The sequence below is a fragment of the Macrotis lagotis genome, chromosome 8 (genome assembly GCF_037893015.1).
Source record: "Macrotis lagotis isolate mMagLag1 chromosome 8, bilby.v1.9.chrom.fasta, whole genome shotgun sequence".
NCBI lineage: Eukaryota > Metazoa > Chordata > Mammalia > Peramelemorphia > Peramelidae > Macrotis > Macrotis lagotis.
This window is the reverse complement of record NC_133665.1, coordinates 82160765-82182462: the sequence shown is the minus strand read 5'-3', so window position 1 is coordinate 82182462 and position 21698 is coordinate 82160765. Positions and strand designations below refer to the sequence as shown.

General features: G+C 32.7%; 1 protein-coding gene across 6 annotated transcripts in view; it reads right to left on the bottom strand.

Moving 5' to 3' along the window:
* The window catches only part of CCDC171 (coiled-coil domain containing 171), a 459446-nt gene that overhangs the window by 224521 nt on the left and 213227 nt on the right, over positions 1 to 21698 (bottom strand). For all 6 annotated transcript variants that reach the window (XM_074197551.1, XM_074197553.1, XM_074197549.1 and 3 more), the window contains 2 exons: positions 5354 to 5855; positions 4259 to 4375 (listed from right to left, as the gene is read on the bottom strand). In XM_074197551.1, the coding sequence (XP_074053652.1) occupies positions 4259 to 4375; positions 5354 to 5855 (619 nt within the window). The remainder of the gene's footprint in view (positions 1 to 4258; positions 4376 to 5353; positions 5856 to 21698) is intronic.

Genomic DNA, 21698 nt, shown 5'->3' with positions numbered 1-21698 from the left:
ATTATCTCACTCAACTTACCATATCAGACATTCCAAAACCTTTCACCTCTCTTCAAATCTACCTACCATACTCAATTAAGGATCAGGCCCTATACTTCACCAAAATAATTCAGGACATTTGTAGAGTTCCTTCTTCTACATCTCATATCATTCAGACATCTTCCTTCACTATCTCCTCCTTTACCTCTCTCACATAAAGAGACAGTTCATCTTGCCAAAGTAAATCTACATGCACAAGTGATCCCATTTCAATATATCTCCACTCTCTAATCACTAAGCATTCTATTGGTTGTTTGCCTGCTGCCAATAAATATGTCCATCTCCCTGATTCTTAAAAAACTGTCACCTGATTTTATCACCTAAGATTCCTCTACTTCTCAGCTAAACTCTGTAAGAAAATCATTAAAATTTGGCACCTCCATCTCCCTCTCACTTGATTCTAAATTCTCTGCAATCTGATTTCTAACCACATCATCTAACCACATCTAAGCACAACCAATGTTACAAATGGGTTTCAGCTGCCAAATCTAATGATCTTTTCTCTATCTTCATTCTTTTTTTAACATCTATGCAAGTATTGTTGATCAAAATCTTCTCCTCAATACTTTCTTTTTTCTATATTCTCCTGACATTACTCTTTCCTGATTCTCAACTTACCTGACTTGTTTATGTAGGTCATGCATACTGACTATGATCATCCCCCAAGATTCTATCCTGGGTCCTCTTTTCTTCTTTATCTCTGGAAATCTCATCATTCTGATAGGTTCAATTATCAAATCCATGAAGATGCTTCCCAGATATAAACAGTATCCCAAAGTCTTAGTGCAGATTATGTCATTAGACAATAGTCAATAGACATCTCAAATTGAATATCTCAAAGACAATACACATTCAATTTATCTGAAATCAAAATCATTATATTTTCCCATTATATTCTTCTCTATGATCTTACCTATTACTGTGAAGGATACTATCATCCTTCCTAGATATCTAATCTCATAATCTTTGTGTCATACCCAAGTCTTAGTCTTGTTTAGACTGACTGCAAAAATCTTCTGGTTGGTCTCTTCCTCAAATCTCTACCTATACCACTCTATCTTCACATATATACATACATATAAACACACACACACACACACACACACACACACATACACACATTGCACCCACTCACCTCAAAGCCAACTCAGTAAACTCCAGTGGCCTTCTGTTATCCATTTGACTTATAAAGTCCTTCACAATCTGACTCCTTCCTAAATTTACAATTTTCTTATATTTTACTCCCCTCTATGTATTCTCTTAGTGCTTCTTATGCATAAGCCTTCATTTTCCAAATCAGCAACAATACCAAAAATTGTCCCCCTCTTCACATTCACCTCCTGGCATCCCTAGCTTCCTTCAAAATGTGGTTCTAATACCATCTTCCCCAAGATGGCATTACCAGTTCACTCACAACTGTCCTACTCCATTTGCATTGTAAATATCATACATTTTTTTCCATGTTGCCTCACTCATTAGTATGTGAACTTTAAAGTAGAAACACATTTCAGAATTTATTTTATATTACTTTGTTTTGCAAAGTACCTAGTACATAGCAAACCCTTAATGTTTGTTGACCATCTACTTTAAAGTACATGAGTACAAAAACATGTAAAGAAAAGAAATAGAACAACCCTTAGTGGAATGAGTACTGAATCAAGTAACAAAACTACATTAAGATACTAGATATGTCACTTACTTCAATTATTTCAATTTGGGGATTAGTCATTAAATTTGGAGCACTTATTGACTGATAAAATATGGATTAACAAAGAGAATCTTTGAATTCAGCAAAGCTAAAGTTATATTGGGGAAAATCCTTCCAATTAAATTCCAAACAAAATGTCTTCAACCTGTTCTTATATTCAGTGTGCTAACTGTAGACCATCCTTTTCTAATCATTATAGTCTTAAAGGTTCACTATTTGCCCATCATGTGTTAGCTTCCTGCAAGTTACTCTCTCTCTCTCTCTCTCTCTCTCTCTCTCTCTCTCTCTCTCTCTCTCTTTCTCTCTCTCTCTCTCTCTGTATATATACATATATATGAGTAATAAAAATGATTTTCCTTGAAACTTCTAATTCAAATTGATCCCCCTCCAAATTTATTAGTGTTAGATGCTGGTTTTACAGTAAATGTGACTATAAATTATAAAAATTATCTCAAAAACACATTTTATCTCATATTTTCACATGTACCTGAGTCTAGACTAGACTTCGATTTTCAAGAAAAACAGCCAAGTCCAATTTAAATTTATTCTGACCTTACTCATGTGTATTTTGTCTCATACACCCTCCTGACAGTATTATTATCTGAAAATGTGAGGTTTAAAAAACCCCACAAAGCAACAAAATTTCTAAGAAAAAAATATGAAGATTAAATGGTCTGAGAACCTTTCAATTAAAAATTATGGTTTCAATATAACTGTTTAGTGTTAATTCAACATTTTTCTCTAACAAACTGTATTATAAATATTATCTTCGTAGACCTTATAGAGATTTTATGAGGAGAAAATCAATAATATAATTATTATGAATAGTGGAGCTATAAGCCAAGATACTGGCCTGTGTGGCATGACACAGAATTTAGTTGTATTACATAGTTCTATCAGGTGTTCAGAAATTAACTTCAAACAAATATGTGACACATAACTCGAATATAGGTTTTAAAAAAGTTTGGTTATATTAATCTTTATAGTGGTTCAAATATACTATTTTATGTTTTTTTCATCAAAACAGCATGAATTTCTTTAAGAAGTCAATTAATTATAATTCAATCAATTTTTAAAAATTGAAATTAATTCAATAAACTAAGTTTTTACTTTGTACATAATGAACAACCCTCATATGTGTATAGGCAATCAACACTTTTCACCATCTCACAAATTGAAAAATGAAAAAAATTCAGTAATTAAGTACTATATCAAATAATAAAAACCAACTTACTGGCAAAATAAGGAACTTTAGCCCTTTCATAAAGACACATGTAGCCTATACTCATATGAAACACATGCCAAAGTAAAAAAATTTCCTATAAATGTTTATGCAAGGAATAATTACAGAGTAATAAAGCTAGGAATAAATAATGAAATAAACAATAAAGTAGGAATATCAAAATATATATTCAAAAAAACTTTGTTACTTAAAAATATCAAATTTGGTACATAGCACAGATTTGTTACATGGATATCATTGGTCAAAAAAATTTCAGAACTATTATTCTAAAATACCTTCATAGCAGTGGGTGTATATATATAGTATAGAAAGGTATTTTGAATTTATCAATTATGTATTTATAATATATATAAAATCATATTATCTATGTGTATGTATAGCATATTGAGAAAGACAATAATACAATGATTGTCTTTTTAAAAGAATGCACATAGTTCTTAATAATTATTACATGATAAATAATAAATCTATCTTATTCCAAAAACTAAAACCAAGAGCAAATTCAATGAGATAACCATGTAAATAAATAAATTCTTTTTTGGAGGTAAACAAAAATATAAAATAAAAAATAAAATAAAGACAAATATGGAAAACCTTTAAACTTCTGAAACTAAAATAACTAAAAATCAGTAATTATATCAATAAAATAATTGCATCTCATAGATTCTAGATTAAGAATGTTTTAAAGAAACAACTACAAGCAACTCTGCAGCTGAATTAGCACTTAGTGAAAATGAGCAGTAGTCTACTTAGACTACTCTAAAAACTATAAATGCAAATAAAAACACATTCCTGAAATTTAAAAGAAAATTGATAGCTAGGTAAATGATAAATTTATCCTCCTTTGAAATCAGTGCTGTGAACAGAAATTAAGGAGAAGAAAGACTATTAGAAATAAACAAATGTAAGTCAAATGTATGTAAGGACATATGAAGCACAAGCTGAAGAAAATTAAATCAAAATTTTTTTATCCTTTCCATTAGACAAATCAAGTATTATAGAAAAACACAATAAGATTACTAAATTGATTTAATTTTAATTGAATTAACTAATACCAAGTTGAATTAATAAATAATTTCCCACAAAAATAAAGAAAAATTCTTGGTATTTTGTAGTTTATCAATTAATTTACACATGCCTAGGTAAATAACTCATATTTATGCACTTAGAGAAAAACAAGCACATTAAAATTTGAAATTTGCATAAAAAGCAATTTTTGGTCATTTTGTAAAAAAAAAAGATTTTTCTAGAAAATGAAAATATATTACCTGTTTTACAAACCACTTCCTGTAATTCAGTCATAGAACTGATTACTGCAGCAAGAAGTTCAGAACTAGTGAGCCAACTAACTGCTTGAAGACAACGCATTTGTTCTGTTCGATGTCCTGGGGTAAAGGGAAAGTCAATATGAAATATAAAAATGTGATAAAATGCATATTTAATTGTAACTATGATATTCAGCTATTTTGGAAATGATCTATATATAGAGAGATCTATTTCCAAGTGTATGAGGTTTCTCCCAAGAAATTTGGATCTGTTAATGCATATTATGTATGCCTTCAATATTAAATAAGGCCACAAAAGTTATGTGGGAGGGGGGAGGAACAAGGAAGAAAAAGATCTTAGTATTTAAGTCACTGTGTAAAAGGTCTCTTAAATACCTGGGAGATGGGGCGGCTAGGTGGTACAGTGGATAAAGCACTGGCCTTGGAGTCAGGAGTACCTGGGTTCAAATTCTGTCTCAGACACTTAATAATTACCTAGCCGTGTGGCCTTGGGCAAGTTACTTAACCCCATTTGTGTTGCAAAAAAAGCTAAAAAAAAAAAAATACCTGGGAGATCAGGGAAGGGTTTGAGGGGTTTTTTGCTCTAAAAATACTTTCAAATACATTGTTAGCTGGAAAAGTTAAGTTGGTTTTTCAAGTAATTTTTACTTTAATAAGCATAGATTAGAGTGATATTTGAGTTACATAGATGGCTTTTTTCAAGGACGAATTCTCTTTCCTTAATTCACTGAAATTATTTTGTAAAATGTATAATTACCATAAATGAAAAAGAGTTTTACAAATTTTTAATCACTTTTAACTCTGCAGTGAAAAAGTCATTCAGATGTAGCAAGGCTCATCAAAGAAAAAATAATAATGCTTAACATACCACAAAGAGACAAATACTACTTTGTCAACATTTTTATCTCTTCATACACAAAAAAAAATTCAGTCTATTTTAAGATAGATATATGCATGTACATATGCATAGATTGTTTTATTCTTGTATATTTCAAATAGTTTCCATAAAATCATTTGGAATATTCATAGTTGATACTTATCAGTAATGTACATAATGAAAACAACTAGTTATCTTACTTGACAAATTCTGGTTCTCTTTGGGTTCTCCTGTACATACTAAGATTCCTATGCCTTCTTTGAAGCTCTCCATCCACGTAAAAAGAGAGCCACACTTTTGGCCAAGAATCTGAAGTCTTTTTGCTGCCAAAACGGCAATAACACCTTTCCGGAATACACGTATCAATCCTTTGAAATGCTTTTTCTTTAACTTGGCATTTTGCTTCTTTTCTTCTACATCTGATAAAGCCTGTACCAGAGTTCTAATTTCCTGCTTGAGCATGTCATACGTGTTAACTTGATCTTGAAGAAAGTCTCTTTGTGTTGACAAGGCACATGATCGACTATATAAAGGATATAAAGCACCAGACATTAATGCACAGGCTGCCAGTAAGGATGTATGTTCTTTTTGAGTCTCAGCTAACTTATTTTTACACTGTGAATTTTCAAGAATCAACTGTTCATTGGATTTTTCCATAAGGGCTGACTTTTCCTCATTTTCTTCAGCAATTTCTTGATATTTCTATAAAAAGAAAAGGCATTAATGAAAATGTTATTCATAAGCCAAAAAATATATTTATTCAACTCCTCTACATTAATAACAACAATTTTTAAGGTAGCACAGTGGATAGAGCACTGGCCATAGAGTCAGGGGGACCTGAGTTCAAATCCAGATTCAGACACTTAATAATTACCTAATAATTACCTAACTTGGGCAAGTCACTTAACCCCTGGGAAAGACACTTAACCCCACTGCCTTGCAAAAAGAAAAAAAAGAAATCTAGGCACGAATATATTACAAAAACCTTTACAATAATACAAAAAAGAAACATCCAACTTCCTCTATGAGTTTTGATTTTAAAGTCCCCTGACCAAAAGACATCACATAAAGGTGAATAAGGAATTGTACAGTACTCTTTAGAATTTTCTAAATATATACATTCACATAGCAGGATGATACATAGTGAAAAAAATCTTAAGATACAGTCATAAGACCAAGATTCAAGTCCCAGCTCTTTGAGTCTCAGTTTTCTTATCTATAAATAAAATTTATGAGAATAATAATATTTGCATTATCTACCTAACAAGGTTATTATGAAGAAAGTGTCAGACCAATTTCAACTAGTATATGAATGAGTTCTCTTATCCCTCACCACTTAACAATCCTGCTTCAAATAGCAACTCTGCTTCCTGCAGTGGTTTTCTTAGAATATATTTCATTCAGTCTACAACAAAATAAAAAATTTTCAAATCATGTAAGAACTATATCCCTTTACCCTGCACTCACAGAAAAAGAAAAGACCTCACATTTCTCAATAAAATAAGCTAACAACTAGTTTATTCTTTCTTTTGGTTGCATTCTCATCTATCTGGAGCAGAAGGCAAGAAGTAGGGGATAATCGGGAAAAGGGACAAGATAGAGAACTTGAAGTTCCCCTGTACAGCAACAAGAAAGGAAATTGTTATAACAAGCCCCTTATTTTTCTTCTAGGTCAGAAAGAATAAAATAAAAAGAAAATAATAATAATAATGAAGAATATAATAAAAATATTCCCGTATTTTTCTCGACTGAAATGAAATCTCAAATATAAAGAGCCTTTGAATTATTTGCAATTTATTTGTTTTCTTAGATGGTTTTGACCTAAGAATCAAGAGATTGCCAAAAAGGATAAACAAATATCAGATTTAGATTTCAATTTTTCTGTCGAATATTCCTAGTTGAGTTTCTGATCTGTAATAAATTAAACTAAGATACTAAACTTTCATATTGAAATATCTTAGCAGTCTCAATGAGGTGAGCATTGCCTTCAATGGTGCAAGATGACAAGCCCATGCAATGTCTTCTCACCCTCTGAAAATCTGGTTCATGTATACTTGGATATTCCACAGAGGATCGAAATAACTGGAAGCCTTCTTTTATATCTTTCCTCTATATCTTTATACATTGGGAAGATTTTAGAGCAACTAAGTGTTGGGCTGTCCATCTTATTCTAACAATATGACTGACATCCTTCCTTTTCCAATACATTTCTACAATAATATCTCTTAAGATATACAACCTACTTGCATCCATAATGGGTCTCTCGGATTCCAATCTTTCACATCTTTCATTTGCTGGAGATTAAAATGGTCCAAGTTATGAACCACATGGTATCATTAGGACAACATTTATGTCAAAAAATGGGTCTTTGTATCAGTAAGAAGCATTGTGATTGTAAAAAACACTACCCAATTTCCCAAATGTAATTCAGCTTGCTTTCTTATCCAAGCTATATACATTAACATACTAATTCAATGAGCTATACAGCTATCTACATGGCATAATCTGAATAAAAGGCATTTTTTAAATCATTGAAGATAATTTGAATAATCATGGGAATCTATAATACAAAAAATGATACTATAATATTCTAGGTATGGCAACATTCAGCATAATGTCATCTGCAAAAAGGAGTACTTGGAGAGCCTTATCATATAAAAAGATTTCCTCATTCAAATGTACCTTGAAAAAGATATTCTCCATGACAGTATCTTGTCAGCATCTCTATTCTATTTCCATTTGATAGTAACAAGACAGGAATCAGTAAATAGTGTTTTATTGTGAATATATATTATTGAATTTTGCGCCAGTTTAACATATTCATGAAAAACCTCAAATCTTTGTCAAGAAAAGATATATAGGCACCAAGGATAAGACTAAGCGAGAATAAAACTTCATTCATAAACACTATGGAGTAGAATATTTGGTGATTTTGAACAGTATTGCCACATAAAAATGAAAAGGAGTGAAACAAAAACAAGACAATAGAATGAGACCCAAGTGAACCATATCATTTCAAGTATTAATGGATTAAATTGACAGGAGGAAAATAACAGAAAAATGGAACAAATCTGTAGATTATTTTACTAGATGTTTACATTTTTAGCCTAAATGCACACTAAAACTTCAAGTCCTGATGTGTCACATATTTAAAAAAAAAGAAGGATGAAATAGCATATAAGAAGTCACAAACAGTACAGGAAAGTAGACCATAAGAATAGCCATATGGAAGGCAATCTTGAAAGCATCACTAGTAGAATGCTGTCCTACAAGATATGTTGGGGAAGAAAAAAATTCCAAAAGAAAAGAAAAATAATAATATCATTTTCCCTAAGAGATCTACATATATATCAAAGGCTTCCTTGATGAAAATATGAGATGGGAACAAACAAGTTTTCACAAATCATTCTCATAGAAAACTACACCTTTATGTCACACATTTTACATTGCTGATTACAAAATAAATTTGTTTCTGCATAGCAAAATGCAGCATTAATAGTCATAATCCAATGAGGACATTGACAAAGCTTAATGAAAACTGACAGATGTTGCATCAGCCTAGGATTCAAATCTTCATACAGGCTATCCCACTAACTCATCACTAATGTCAAAATTTAGGAAAAAAATCAGAAGAATGATGTAAATAAATTCAGTCATAGTAAAAGTCTAAATTCTCTCCCAAACTAATTCTAGAAGTTCAAGCAGAATAAAAACTAGAGAAAACCTGGGAGAATAAAATGGACAGATTGGCAGCAGCTGGATAAGGGAACATAAAGGTGAACTCTTAATTACTTTGCAGTCAACCCCCTACTTATATATTCAGAGATTAATTATATCTCAAGCAGAAATGTTTTCAACTAAACAATACCTTTAAAACATACACATATATACATGCTCAAACACAGAAACACATCATTCTGTGGGTATATGCTCATTGGGTTTTCTGATGTAATTTTATAGTTTTATGTCATGTATTATATAATATCACCATAAATATTAGGTAAATGTTGTCCATATATATATATATATATATATATATATATATGAACTTGTTATTTCTCTCTTGACTTTTATTTTGATCTTATAATTTTGTTGAATCTAGGTTTTTCCTTGTACACAAAATACAATGCTCTTATTAAATATATTTTAATTTATTATTTATTATTAGCATTCTTTTCTTTTTTAAATTTTGAGTTTCAAAACTCTGTCCCACACCAAGGCAAAGCAATATGATATCAATTATACATGTGAAATCAAATCATATTTTTACATTAGCCATATTTTAAGAAAACATAAAAAATAGAGTTATAAAATTATACTTCCATTTCCATATAGTGTTCATAAGTTCTCTTTCTGGAGTTTTATGTAATCTTTTCATCGTGTTCTGTTCAGTTTTTTAAAGTAATGTTCTACTATTTGTGACCTTATTTGGCATTTTTTTTGAAGTGGTTGCCTTAAATCAAAAATAAAAAATAAATCTGAAAGTTATTGAAGAAATCCAAGCTATGAATAGCAAAATAATGCTCCAAATCACTATAAATTAAACAAATGCAAATTAATGTTCTAATATTCTACCATAAAGTTGATTTTTTACAAAGGAGCTATGTTGAAAGAGTTATGAAAAAACAAGCATATTAATACACTTATTTCGAACTACAAGTTAGTTCAACCTGGAATGCCTTTAGAATTATGCCCCGAAATGGGGGTTGGAGCCAAGATAGTGGTGCAAAGCTAGAAAGCTCCCAGTTTTAATTTTATTTATTTTCAACCATTTGTATATGTATATTTCCAGGTTACAAAGTTTCCCTCCACCCTCCCTTCCTACCACCCCTCCCCTCAGCAGGGAATAGTCAGGTTAGCATTTTACATACGTATTTTGTTTAACATATTTACAAATTAGTAATTTTTGCGTGAGGAATTAGGATTAAAGGAACGAGATACATAAGAAATAAGTTTTATAAAGTGTTCATCAGATTCAGAAGGGTTTTTTTTTTTTTGCTGTGTTTTGGTTTTGTTTTGTTTCTCTTCCTCTGGTTGGGAATACTACAGTCCATAATCGATCAAATACAGTTATCCTAGTTCTCTGGACTGTCAAGAGGAGTTGCTTCCAGCAAAGTTGTTCATCTCATAATGTTCTTAATGTATACATTGTTCTCTTGGCTCTACTCCTTTCGTTCAGCATCAGATCCCATAAGTCATTCCATGCTTCTCTAGAGTCTGACCATTTATTGCTTCTTATAGAAAAATAATATTCCATAGTATTCACGTACCATAACTTGTTTAGCCATTCCCCAGTTGATGGGCATCCCTTCAAATTCCAATTCTTTGCCACTACAAAAAGCTGCTATGAATATTTTGGAACATGTATAGGACTTTTCCCATTTTTTACAATTTCTTCTGGATATAGTCCTAGAATTGGAATTGCTTGGTCAAAGGGTATGAACAGTTTTATTGCTCTTTAGCAAAGTTCCATATTGTTATCCAGAAAGGTTGGATTCATTCCAACTCCACCAGCAATACATCAATGTCCCAATCCTCCTCCAAACTCTCCAACATTGATCAGCTTCCTTTTTTTCTCATCTGGGCTAATCTAATAGGTGTGAAATGAAAACTCATTTATTTTAATTTGCATTTCTCTAATCAATAGTGATTTGGAGCATTTTTTCATAGGATTTTATATATATATAGCTTTAATTTCCTCATTTGAAAACTGTCTGAGGGAGGCTGGGTGGCGCAGTGGATAGAGCACTGGCCCTGGAGTTAGCCGTACCTGAGTTCAAATCCAGCCTCAGACACTTAATTATTACCTAGCTGTGTGGCCTTAGGCAAGCCACTGAACCCCATTTGCCTTGCAAAAAAAAACTGTTCATATCCTTTGACCATTTATCAACTAGGGAATAACTTGTGACCTTATAAATTTGATGCAATTCTCTATATATTTTAGAAATGAGGCCTTCATCAGAACTCCTGTGAAGATTGTTTCCCAGCTTTCTGCATTTCTTCTAATTTTGGCAGCACTGATTTTATTAGTGCAAAAACTTTTTAATTTAATACAGTCAAAATCATTCATTTTGCAGTTTATGTGTTCTAATTCTTGCTTGGTCATAAATTTTTACCTTTTACATAGACCATACAGATGGAGAATTTTTTGTTCTATTAATTTATCTATGGCATCATCCTTTATATCTAAACCCATTTTGAGCTTATTTTAGGGTGTAAGATATGTATCTGTGCCCAGTCTCTGACATATTATTTTCTAGTTTTTCCCACAATTTTTTCAAATAGTGAGTTTTTATCCAGAGGCTGATGTCTTTGGATTTCTCAAATAGTAGATTGCTGTAGTCATTTATTGCAGTCTTTTGAAACTATCCTAATCCACTGATCCACATTACTCTATTTCTTAACCAGTATCAGGCAGTTTTGACCTTCACCAAAACTGACCTGCACAAAAACTTTAAAACCAAATGCAGAAAAGCAGAAATAATAAATACACACTCCTCAGACCATGATGCAATAAAAATTACATTTAATAAAGGGTCAGGGAAGGATAAACTAAGAACTTAAGTTAATGGCTTTATCTTAAATAATGAGTGGATCAAACATGGGTAGAAATTAAATAACTTTATCTTAAAGTTTTAGCAATGAGACTACAGCAAGTTATTAGCAGGATAATACACCATGATCAGGTTGGATTTAGACCAGGCAGGAAGGGTTGGTTCAACATTAGGAAAACATCAACATAATTAAACATATCAGTAGTAAAACCAACAGAAATCATATGATTATCTCAATAGATGCTGAAAAAGCCTTTGATAAAATACAACATCCATTCCTATTAAAAACATTAGAAAGTTTAGGAATAAATGGAGTTTTCCTTAAAATTATATCTATCTAAACTATTAACAAATATATATATATTTAATGGGAATAAACTCAGCATTTCTAATAAATTCAGGGGTGAAATAAGGATGCTCATTATCACCATTATTTTTCAACAGTATTAGAAATGCTAGCAGTAGCAATAAGAGAAGAAAAAGAAATTGAAGGAATCAGAATTGGCAATGTGGAAGCAAAACTTTCACTCTTTGCAGATGATATGATGGTATACTTAGAAAACCCAAGAAAATCCATCTTAAAAAACTCCTTGAAACAGTGAATAAATTTAGCAAAGAGGCAGGATATAAAATAAACCCACATAAATCATCAGGATTTCTGTATATGAACAGCAAAGCCTAAGAACAAGAGACAGAAAGAGAAATTACATTTAAAATTACTGGAGACAATCTTCACAGGAGTTCTGATTAAGGTCTCATTTCTAAAATATATAGATATATATAAATACTTGGGAATCTATATACCATTTTTTCCCAATGGTACTTCAGTTCCAAGTCATATAGCAACATATTTCAAACTCACACAAAATCTGTCCTTCATTCTCAAGGAAGACCACAACATCAGGGAAGTAATGCCATGACAAGCACATGATTGGATTTGAGTAAGGGGGGTTGTGCTAAAGTCACCAGTCTCACTTTCTCCTCCAGAGTCATCTGGGTCCAATGACCAAATATGAGTCAGGATGATGGAAATGGATGCAAAGCAATAAGGGTTAAATGACTAGCCCAAGGTCACACAGCTATTAAGAGTCAAGGGTCTGAGACCAGATTCAAACTCCAGCCCTCCTGACTCCAAGGCCAATGTTCTTTCTACCATTCCACCTAGCTGTAAAAACAATTATACCTCTAAGCCTAGAAAATGAAACAGAAATTTCTAAACAGTAAAGAAAAGTGGAAGAAACAAGTCAATAAATCAGATCAGTTAAGACAAATTCTTGAAATTATAACAAATGATGAAGCAAATGACAAAAATAGCATGGAGACCTCAAATGATTTTGAAGAGGGGCATATATAAAGAGTGAAATTCTAATTCTGATTCACTTAGGGGGTTCATAAATCCACTGAATAAAAAAGAATACTACAAAAAAGAGGGTTTCTACTGAAAACATAATGAATTCTTTTACAATATTTGAAAAAAAAGTAAAAAAAATTACAGAAACTCCAAAAAGTATTATACGTAGCAGTCAATACCATTATAAAAACCATAGGAAGAAAGGTGGGGCTATTAAGGAATAATAAAAAAGGGTAGCTGTCAAAGATCAAAATTGAATGAAGATCCATTGAAGATCTGTGAAAAGGTAATGGAAAATCACATCAAAATATAGTAGGTACATGGATATATATATTAGAAAATAGAAATAACAGAAAGAATACTTTAACATCATTTTGCCCAATTAAATGTAAAAAAAGAATAATATAAAAATATGGGGAAATAATGTCAAATATTCTAGTTTTCCTTAAACAGCAACAGAAAGTAAAAGTCAGAGATTAAGATGATAAAGGAGTCAAGGGAGTACACGGGACAAAATAACCAATTCTATATCAATAAAATGTTTATTATAGAGATTGACAAGTTTAAAAAAAAATCAGGAGTAAAACAAATTCTGAATACCCAGAAGGAGAAAAATGTGGAAAACATCAAATAATCTAACAGGTTGCAAGAAATGAAACATAAGGAAAATGACAATTTCTCTAATCAATAACGATTTAAAACATCTTTCCATATTACTATAGATAGCTTTAATTTCTTCATCTGATAACTGCTTGTACATATCAATTGGTGAATAACATGTATTCTTATAAATTTGACTCAGTTCTCTAAGTATTTTAGAAATGAGTCCTTTACCAGAAACACTATTCCTTCTAATCTTGGTTACATTGGTTTTGTTTGTGCAAAAACTTTTTAATTAAATATAGTCAAAATCATTTTGCAATTTAAGATGTTCTCTATTTCTTGATTAGTCATACCTTTCAGCCCTTTCCTTGGATCCTTCTTCTCCTAATTAGCTTAAGGTATTACTTTATGTACCCAGTACAACCTTATCTTGGTATTGAGCATGAGATATTTGCTTAGCTTTTTGCATACTGTTTTCCAGTTTACCAAGCAGTTTCTGTCAAATAGATTACTATAGTCATTTAACAGTTTCTTTTATAGTTAATCTATTCCACTGATCCCCTCCTCTAATTTCTTAGGCAGTACCAGACAATTTTGATGACTGCTATTCTATAACATAGTTTTAGATCTGGTACTGCTAGGACAACTTCTGTTGCATTTTCTTTCCATTAATTCCCTTGATATTCTTAAACATTTGATCCTACTGATGAATTTTATTATTATTTTTTCTGGCTCTGTAAAATAATTTGTTTAGTAGTTTGGTTGTTATGGTACTGAATAAATAATTTTAAGTAGGTAGATTTGTCATTTTTAAAAAGTTATATTACCTCAGCCTATCAATGAGCAACTAACATTTTTTCAATTTTTTTTTAATTGGACTTTACTTGTGTGAAAAGCATCTTATAATCTTGTTCATGTAGTTTCTGGGATTTGTCTTGAGGGTAGATTCCCCATGCATTTTATGTTGGCTACAGTTACTTTAAATGGAATTTCTCTTTCTATCTCTTGCTATTAGACTTTGTTAGTCATATACAGAAATAATGATGATTTAGGTTGGTTTATTTTATACCATGTTTCTTTGCTAAAGTTCTTAAATGCTTCAAGAAGTTTTTGGGGGGTTTTTTTGTCTGTTTTTAGGTTTCTTGCAAGGCAAATGGGGTTAAGTGGCTTGCCCAAGGTCACAATGCTAGGTAATTATTAAGTGTCTGAGACCGGATTTGAACCCAGGTACTCCTGACTCCAGGGCTGGTGCTTTATCTACTGCGCCACCTAGCTGCCCCCTCAAGAAGTTTTTAAGTTGATTTTTCTAGGGTTCTCTAAATATACCATCACATCATCTGCAAAGAGTAAAAGTTCTGTTTCCTCATTGCCTATTCTAATTCCTTCAATTTCTTTTTCTTTCCTTGTTACTAAAGTTAACATTTCTAATACAACATTGAATAGTAACAGTGATAATGGGCAACCTTGTTTCACTTCTGATCTTATTGGAAATGCTAATTTATCCCCATTACATCTAATGTTTGCTGATGGTTTTAGATAGCTACTGCTTGTCATTTTAAGAAAAACTCCATTTATTCCTATGTTCTCTAGTGTTTTCAACAAGAACATGTGCTGTATTTTGTCAAAGACTTATTCCGCATTTACTGAGTTAATCATATGATTTCTGTTAATTTTGTTATTCATATGGTCAATTAAGTTAATTGTTTTCCTAATATTGAACTATCCCTGAGGAGGCTCATAATGATAATGTTTCAACATAAAAAGAAGTTGAAAAGGGGGAAAGGTATCCTTCAAGTACCTGGATATTGGAGAGTTGGGGCAGAGGGGGTGGGGGTAAAGGGATAATGATAAAGTGCAGAGGGGGAGACTTCCAGGGCAGAACCAAGATAGCAGCATGAAGTTAATATGTTCCCAGAGCATTTCCCTTAGAAACATAATTGAAGCCTCTATTCTGACATTCAAGCTATAGATTCCACCAAGAAAAAGAGAAGTTTCAAAGAGGTTTTCTGCAGTAGACAACATGGAGGATGTTCAATGAAGGTCTGTCTCTCTAGGGGGAAAAGGGGAAGTAAAGCCCAGGAGTGGGGAGAGTGGGAAAGGTCACAGGTTCCAACAGCTTGACAAGAACAGAGGTCTCAGCAGCTAGATAGCAAGCCAGCAGGATCCCAACACCAAACAAATTCTGAACCCTGGGAACACCAGGGCAAAAGACAGGACTGAGTGGGAAACAAACCACTGCTAAGTCAAAACCTAACAAAAAGGAAGAAACAAACATCTTCAAAGACAAGGCCTGAACTACATAGACAATATCTTAGCCAATAACAAGGCAAGGATCAGATCCTAGTCCCAGCAAAAAAACAAACAAACAAAAAAAAACAAACTTGGATCTATAATCCCTATACCCCAGGAGCAGAGCTACAACAATAAAGATGAGCAAAAAAGCTAAAAAAGCTAAAAGAGCTCTTACCATAGAAAACTACTTTACTGATCAAGATGTTAACAATGACATATCTGAAGAAGAAATCAGTGAAAAATCACTCACAGAGGAAATCTCAAAATAGTTTATGAATTGAATTCAAATGCAAAAGTTCATGGAAGGGGCGGCTAGGTAGCGCAGTGGATAAAGCACCTGCCTTGGGGTCAGGGGTACCTGGGTTCAAATCCGGCCTCAGACACTTAATAATTACCTAGCTGTGTGGCCTTGGGCAAGCCACTTAACCCCATTTGCCTTGCCAAAAACCTAAAAAAAAAAAAAAAAAAAAAAAAAAAGTTCATGGAAGAGTTTAAATAATAATTTAAAAACAAAGGAGTGAGGAAGAAGAAAAATAGAAAAAAGAAATGAGGCATGAAGGAAAATTAAATTGACCAGATTATTCAACACCTTTAAAAAGGAAACACAAAAGATAATTGAAGAAAATAAAACTAAAACTTAGAATTGAACAAATAGAAACCAATGAATCTAGGAGACTACAAGAGCACATCAAACAAAATAAAAAGGCTGAAAAAATTGAATAAAGTACATTTTAGGAAAAACAAATGACTTGTAAACAGATCCAGAAGAGACATTCTACCAATCACCAGACTATCAGAAAGCCTAGAGCAAGAAAAGAACCTGAAAAAACATCATGCAGGAAATCATTAGGGAAAAACTGTACAAACGTGCAAGTACAAGAAGACAATGTAACTAAAGAATACACAAAATCCTTCCAGAAAGAGATTCCATGATAAAAACTCCAAGGGTTTTTATAGTCAAATTCCAGAACTCTCAAATAAAGGAGAGACTATTGCAAACAGCAAAAAAGACGACAATTCAAATCAAAAGGAAACACAATCAGACTAAAGCAGGACCTATCAGCCTCAACATTAAAGGATCTGAAGACCTGGAATACCATCTATATCAGAGGGCAAAGGACCTGGGATTACAACCCAGAATTTACTACCCTGCAACATTTAGCATATACTGTAGGGGGAAAAGATGGATGTTCAATGAGATAGAAGACTTCCAGAATTTCCTGACACAAAGACCAGAACAGAACAGAGAATTCAACAGCCAAATACAGGATTCAAAAGTTGCATAAAAAGGGGAAGGAGGGGCAGCTAGGTGGCGCAGTGGATAAAGCACTGGCCCTGGAGTCAGGAGTACCTCGGTTCAAATCTGGTCTCATACACTTAGTAATTACCTAGCTGTGTGGCCTTGGGCAAGCCACTTAACCCCATTTGCCTTGCAAAAAACCTAAAAAAAAGGGGGGGAGAAGGAAAAAATAAAACAAAGCAAATGTTGATCAAGACCATCAAACTGTATGCAATCCAAAAGGGGAAGTTTATAATTAAAGGGTAGAATACAATTAAAGAGATTGGATTTTTCAGGATATGGGTACAGTTGGGTCTGTCTCTCCACTGAAGAGGCCCAAGATGACTTCATTAAGTTTGAGACAAAAAGCCCTGATGAAAAGCAAGGGTATTAACTTTAAACCTGTGTCTCATTATCCTTTGACAAGGCTTAGCACTTACTCTGATGAGGGTATCATAAACTGGGTAGTCCTGAGTTAGTGTCTCTGTAACTTACAATCATTAGTAAAGTTCTCAGGTGAGCCCTCCAGAGCCTCCCGGTGCTTAGAGCCTTTTAAGGTTCTTGTACTTAATTACATAAGGGATTGAGTTAATCCTTACTTCACTTAACAAGGGGTTAAGTACCCTGGGTGGGGAGGGGAAGGTCAAGTGCAAGAGAAAATAGGCATGGAGGAAGGGGCACAAATACTTCAATAAATGATTTGGCATTGGATGGTACTTTGGCTCCTGAGAAGGATTGTGTGTCCTAAGAGAGTGAGTGAACAGGAAGTAAGATAAAAAATGACTATAATTATAATTTGATGTAATTTGAGACAATGCTGCTTATCAAGCAATCTGTGATAATACTTTGATAACAATATGAGCTTATTAAGCCATCAAATACTCAAACTGTGATTGATGATACCTGAGTAATTAGAATCTGAGAGATTAAAAAAAAAGGTAAAGAGGCACAAAGATTTATAATTTTAGAGGGAAAGAAGAGAGAGTGTGAATACTGAGTAAATTCTATTCAATAGATTTGGCCCAGAGAGGAAATAAGATGCATTCCCACTTGGGTTTAAAAATCTATCCTAGGGGCAGCTAGGTGGTGAAATAGAGTCAGGAGTACCTGGGTTCAAATCCGGTCTCAGACACTGAATAATTACCTAGCTGTGTGGCCTTGGGCAAGCCACTTAACCCCATTTGCCTTGCAAAAACCTAAAAAAAAAAAATCTATCCTAATCTATAGAGAAGGGGGGATGGAAAAGGGAAAGATAAGGGAAGAAGGGACTGATAATAGGGAAGGAAAGGTGAAGTTATTTAAGTTATATCTTAAAACGTGAAAAATAAACTGAACGTTAAATTTTAAAAGGGAACTCAAAGGGGAAAGTCAAAATTTTGGTGAGGAGAAATAAGAGGAAAGAAAAGAGAAAAATAGAGGAGAATAGCATAGAAGGAAATATAGAATTAGTAATCTTAATTGAAAATGTGAATGGGATGAACTGTCCCATAAAACAGAAGCAGATAGCAGAATGGATTAAAAACCAGAATCCTACAATATGTTGTTTATAAGAAACACGTTTGAAGTAGAGAGATATACACAGGGCAAAGATAAAAGGATGGAGCAAAATATATTATGCCTCAGTTGAAATAAAAAAAAATTAAAGGGTAGTGATCTTTGTCTCAGATAAAGTAAAAGTAAAAATTGATCTCATTAAAAGGGACATAGGACAGCAAAACTTCAATAATAGGGGACATCAAACCTTCCTCTCTCAGAACAAGATAATTCTAATCACAAAATAAACAAGAAGAAAGTTAAGAAGGTCAATGAAATCTTAGAAAGTTTAGATATGACAGACCTTAGATAAGATAGAACTTAATGGGGATAGAAAAGAATCTATCTTTTTCTCAGCAATACATGGCCAAAATTGACCAAGTACAGGGCACAAAAAACTTATGATCAAATGCAGAAAGGCAGAAAAAATAAAAACACACTTCTCAGATCATGATGCAATAAAAATTACATGTAATAAAGGGTCATGGAAAGATAAATCAAAAACTAACTGGAAACAAAATAACTTTCATCTTAAATAATGGATGGATCAAACAGTAAATAATAGAAATAATAAAAAATTATATCCAAGAAAATGATAATAATGAGATATCATACCAAAATTTATGGGATGCAGTCAAGGCAGTTTTGAAGGGAAACATTATATCTCTAACTGCCTATATGAATAAAATAGAGAAAGAGGAGATCAATGAATTGGACATGCAACTAAAAAAAAGTAAAAGCTAAAAAAGATCCCCAATTAAACATCAAATTAGAAATTCTGAAAATTAAGGGAGAGATTAATAAAACTGAAAGCAGGAAAACTACTGATCTCATAAATAAAATTAAGCGTTGGTTTAATAAAAAAGCCAATAAAATAGACAAACCTTTGGTTAATCTGATTTAAAAAAAAAAGAAAGATAACCAAATTACCAGTATCAAAAACAAAAAGGGTGAACTAACCACCAATGAGGAGGAAATTAAAGAGATAATTTGTAGTTACTTTACCAAACTATATGCCAATAAATTGAACAAGTTGAATGCAATGGATGAATATTTACAAAAATACAAACTGCCCAGATTAACAGAAGAGGAAATAAATTACTCCAGAAAAAGAAACTGAAGAAACCATCAATAAACTCCCTAAGAAAAGGAGAGCAATGTGGAACTATGACTAAAGAGTAATAAAAATGTTCATTCCCTTTGACCCAGCAATTGCCATTCTAGGCCTATATCCATAAGAAATCACCAAAAAATGGAAAAGTCCCATGTTCCAAAAAATGGAAAAGTCCCACGTTCCAAAATATTCATAGCAGCTCTTTTTTTGTAGTGGCAAAGAATTGGAAATTGAGGGGATGCCCATCAGTTGGGGAATGGCTATACAAGTTATGGTACATGAATAATAAGGAATATTTTTCTATTAGAAACCATAAATGTTTAGACTCTAGAAAAGCATGGAATGAGTTACAGGATCTGATGCTGAGTGAAGGGAAGAGAACCAAGAGAAAAATGTACACTTTAACAATGACATTGTGAGAAGATCAACCTTAATGGATGTAGCTCCTCTCAGCAGTTCAGAGAGCTAGGACTACCATTGGACTTGCTATGGACAATGTTATCTCCATCCAGAGAAGGAAAAACAAAACTAAACAAAAAATCAAAAACAAAAAACAAAAAAAGCAGCCCTTCAGAATCTTATACTTTATAAAAATTATCTCTTCTGTACCTCTTTCCCTTAATCCTACTTCCTCATGACGAAAATGACTAATCTATATACATTTTTATCAAAAATATGTAAGTACAATGCTAACCTGACTGCTCTTCACTGAGGGGGTGGGGATGGGAAGAGAGAGTGGAACTTAAAAATATGCATGTACATACAAATGAATTTTAAAAAACATATATATATGTTTTTATATATATATACATATATATTTATATATATGTATATATGTATACATATATATATATATATATATATATATAATAGATGAACTTTGGGAAAGAAAAAATAAAGTCCAGAAGAGTTCAAGTAATTAGGATCTGGCAGAAGCTCTCTACTCTCCCCAATCAGAGGGAGTAAAGGGTTGCAAGAGCCAGGGGTATGAACTTCAGCGTTGATCTTGAAGGATGATGAGATTCCAAGGAGTCCAATGAATTCTAGAGAAATGTCACCATGTGTGAAATGAAGAGATGGTTGGCTAAAGTATTCTTCTTAAATTAAGATTCTTAGAGAAATCTTTACACTCTACCCTCTCCAATCAAAGGGAGAAAACAACCATCAGTTACTACTGATAAGATAATGATCACATATTCAAATGGTTTCTACTATTATCCCCTTCACAATTCTGTATCACAAAGAGAAGTGGCCCTTCTGTTTGTGAAGGCAAACTCTTCTATATGCACAAACTCTTCTATATACCACAATATATCCTATCATCTCAAGCCAAAGGCCCCTCTATCATCCCTATTTTCTCACTAATCTTCAATCTTTTCCTGACTACTGGTTGCTTCCCTGCTGTAATTTAAAGATGTGAATATCTCCGATTGTCAAAAAAGAAAAAAATCTACAATCCAGGATAGTCAGTCATCATCCTATAAAGTGTAGGAGTGTTCAGAAAGAACTAGTACCTCGGGGCAGCTAGGTGGCATAGTGGATAGAGCACTGGCCCTGAAGTCAGGAGTACCTGAGTTCAAATCCAAACTCAGACACTTAATAATTACCTAGCTGTGTGGCCTTGGGCAAGCCACTTAACCCCATCTGCCTTGCAAAAAAAAAAAAAAAATCCTAAAAAAAAAAAAAGAACTAGTACCTGCAGTATAGGGACTTGCCATGCCCTTTGCAGAGCTGCTTATCCAACTTTTGCATTCACCTGATTCATCCAACTCTAAACTTTGGCTCCAAGAAGTTGTCAAATAACCATAATCCCATAATC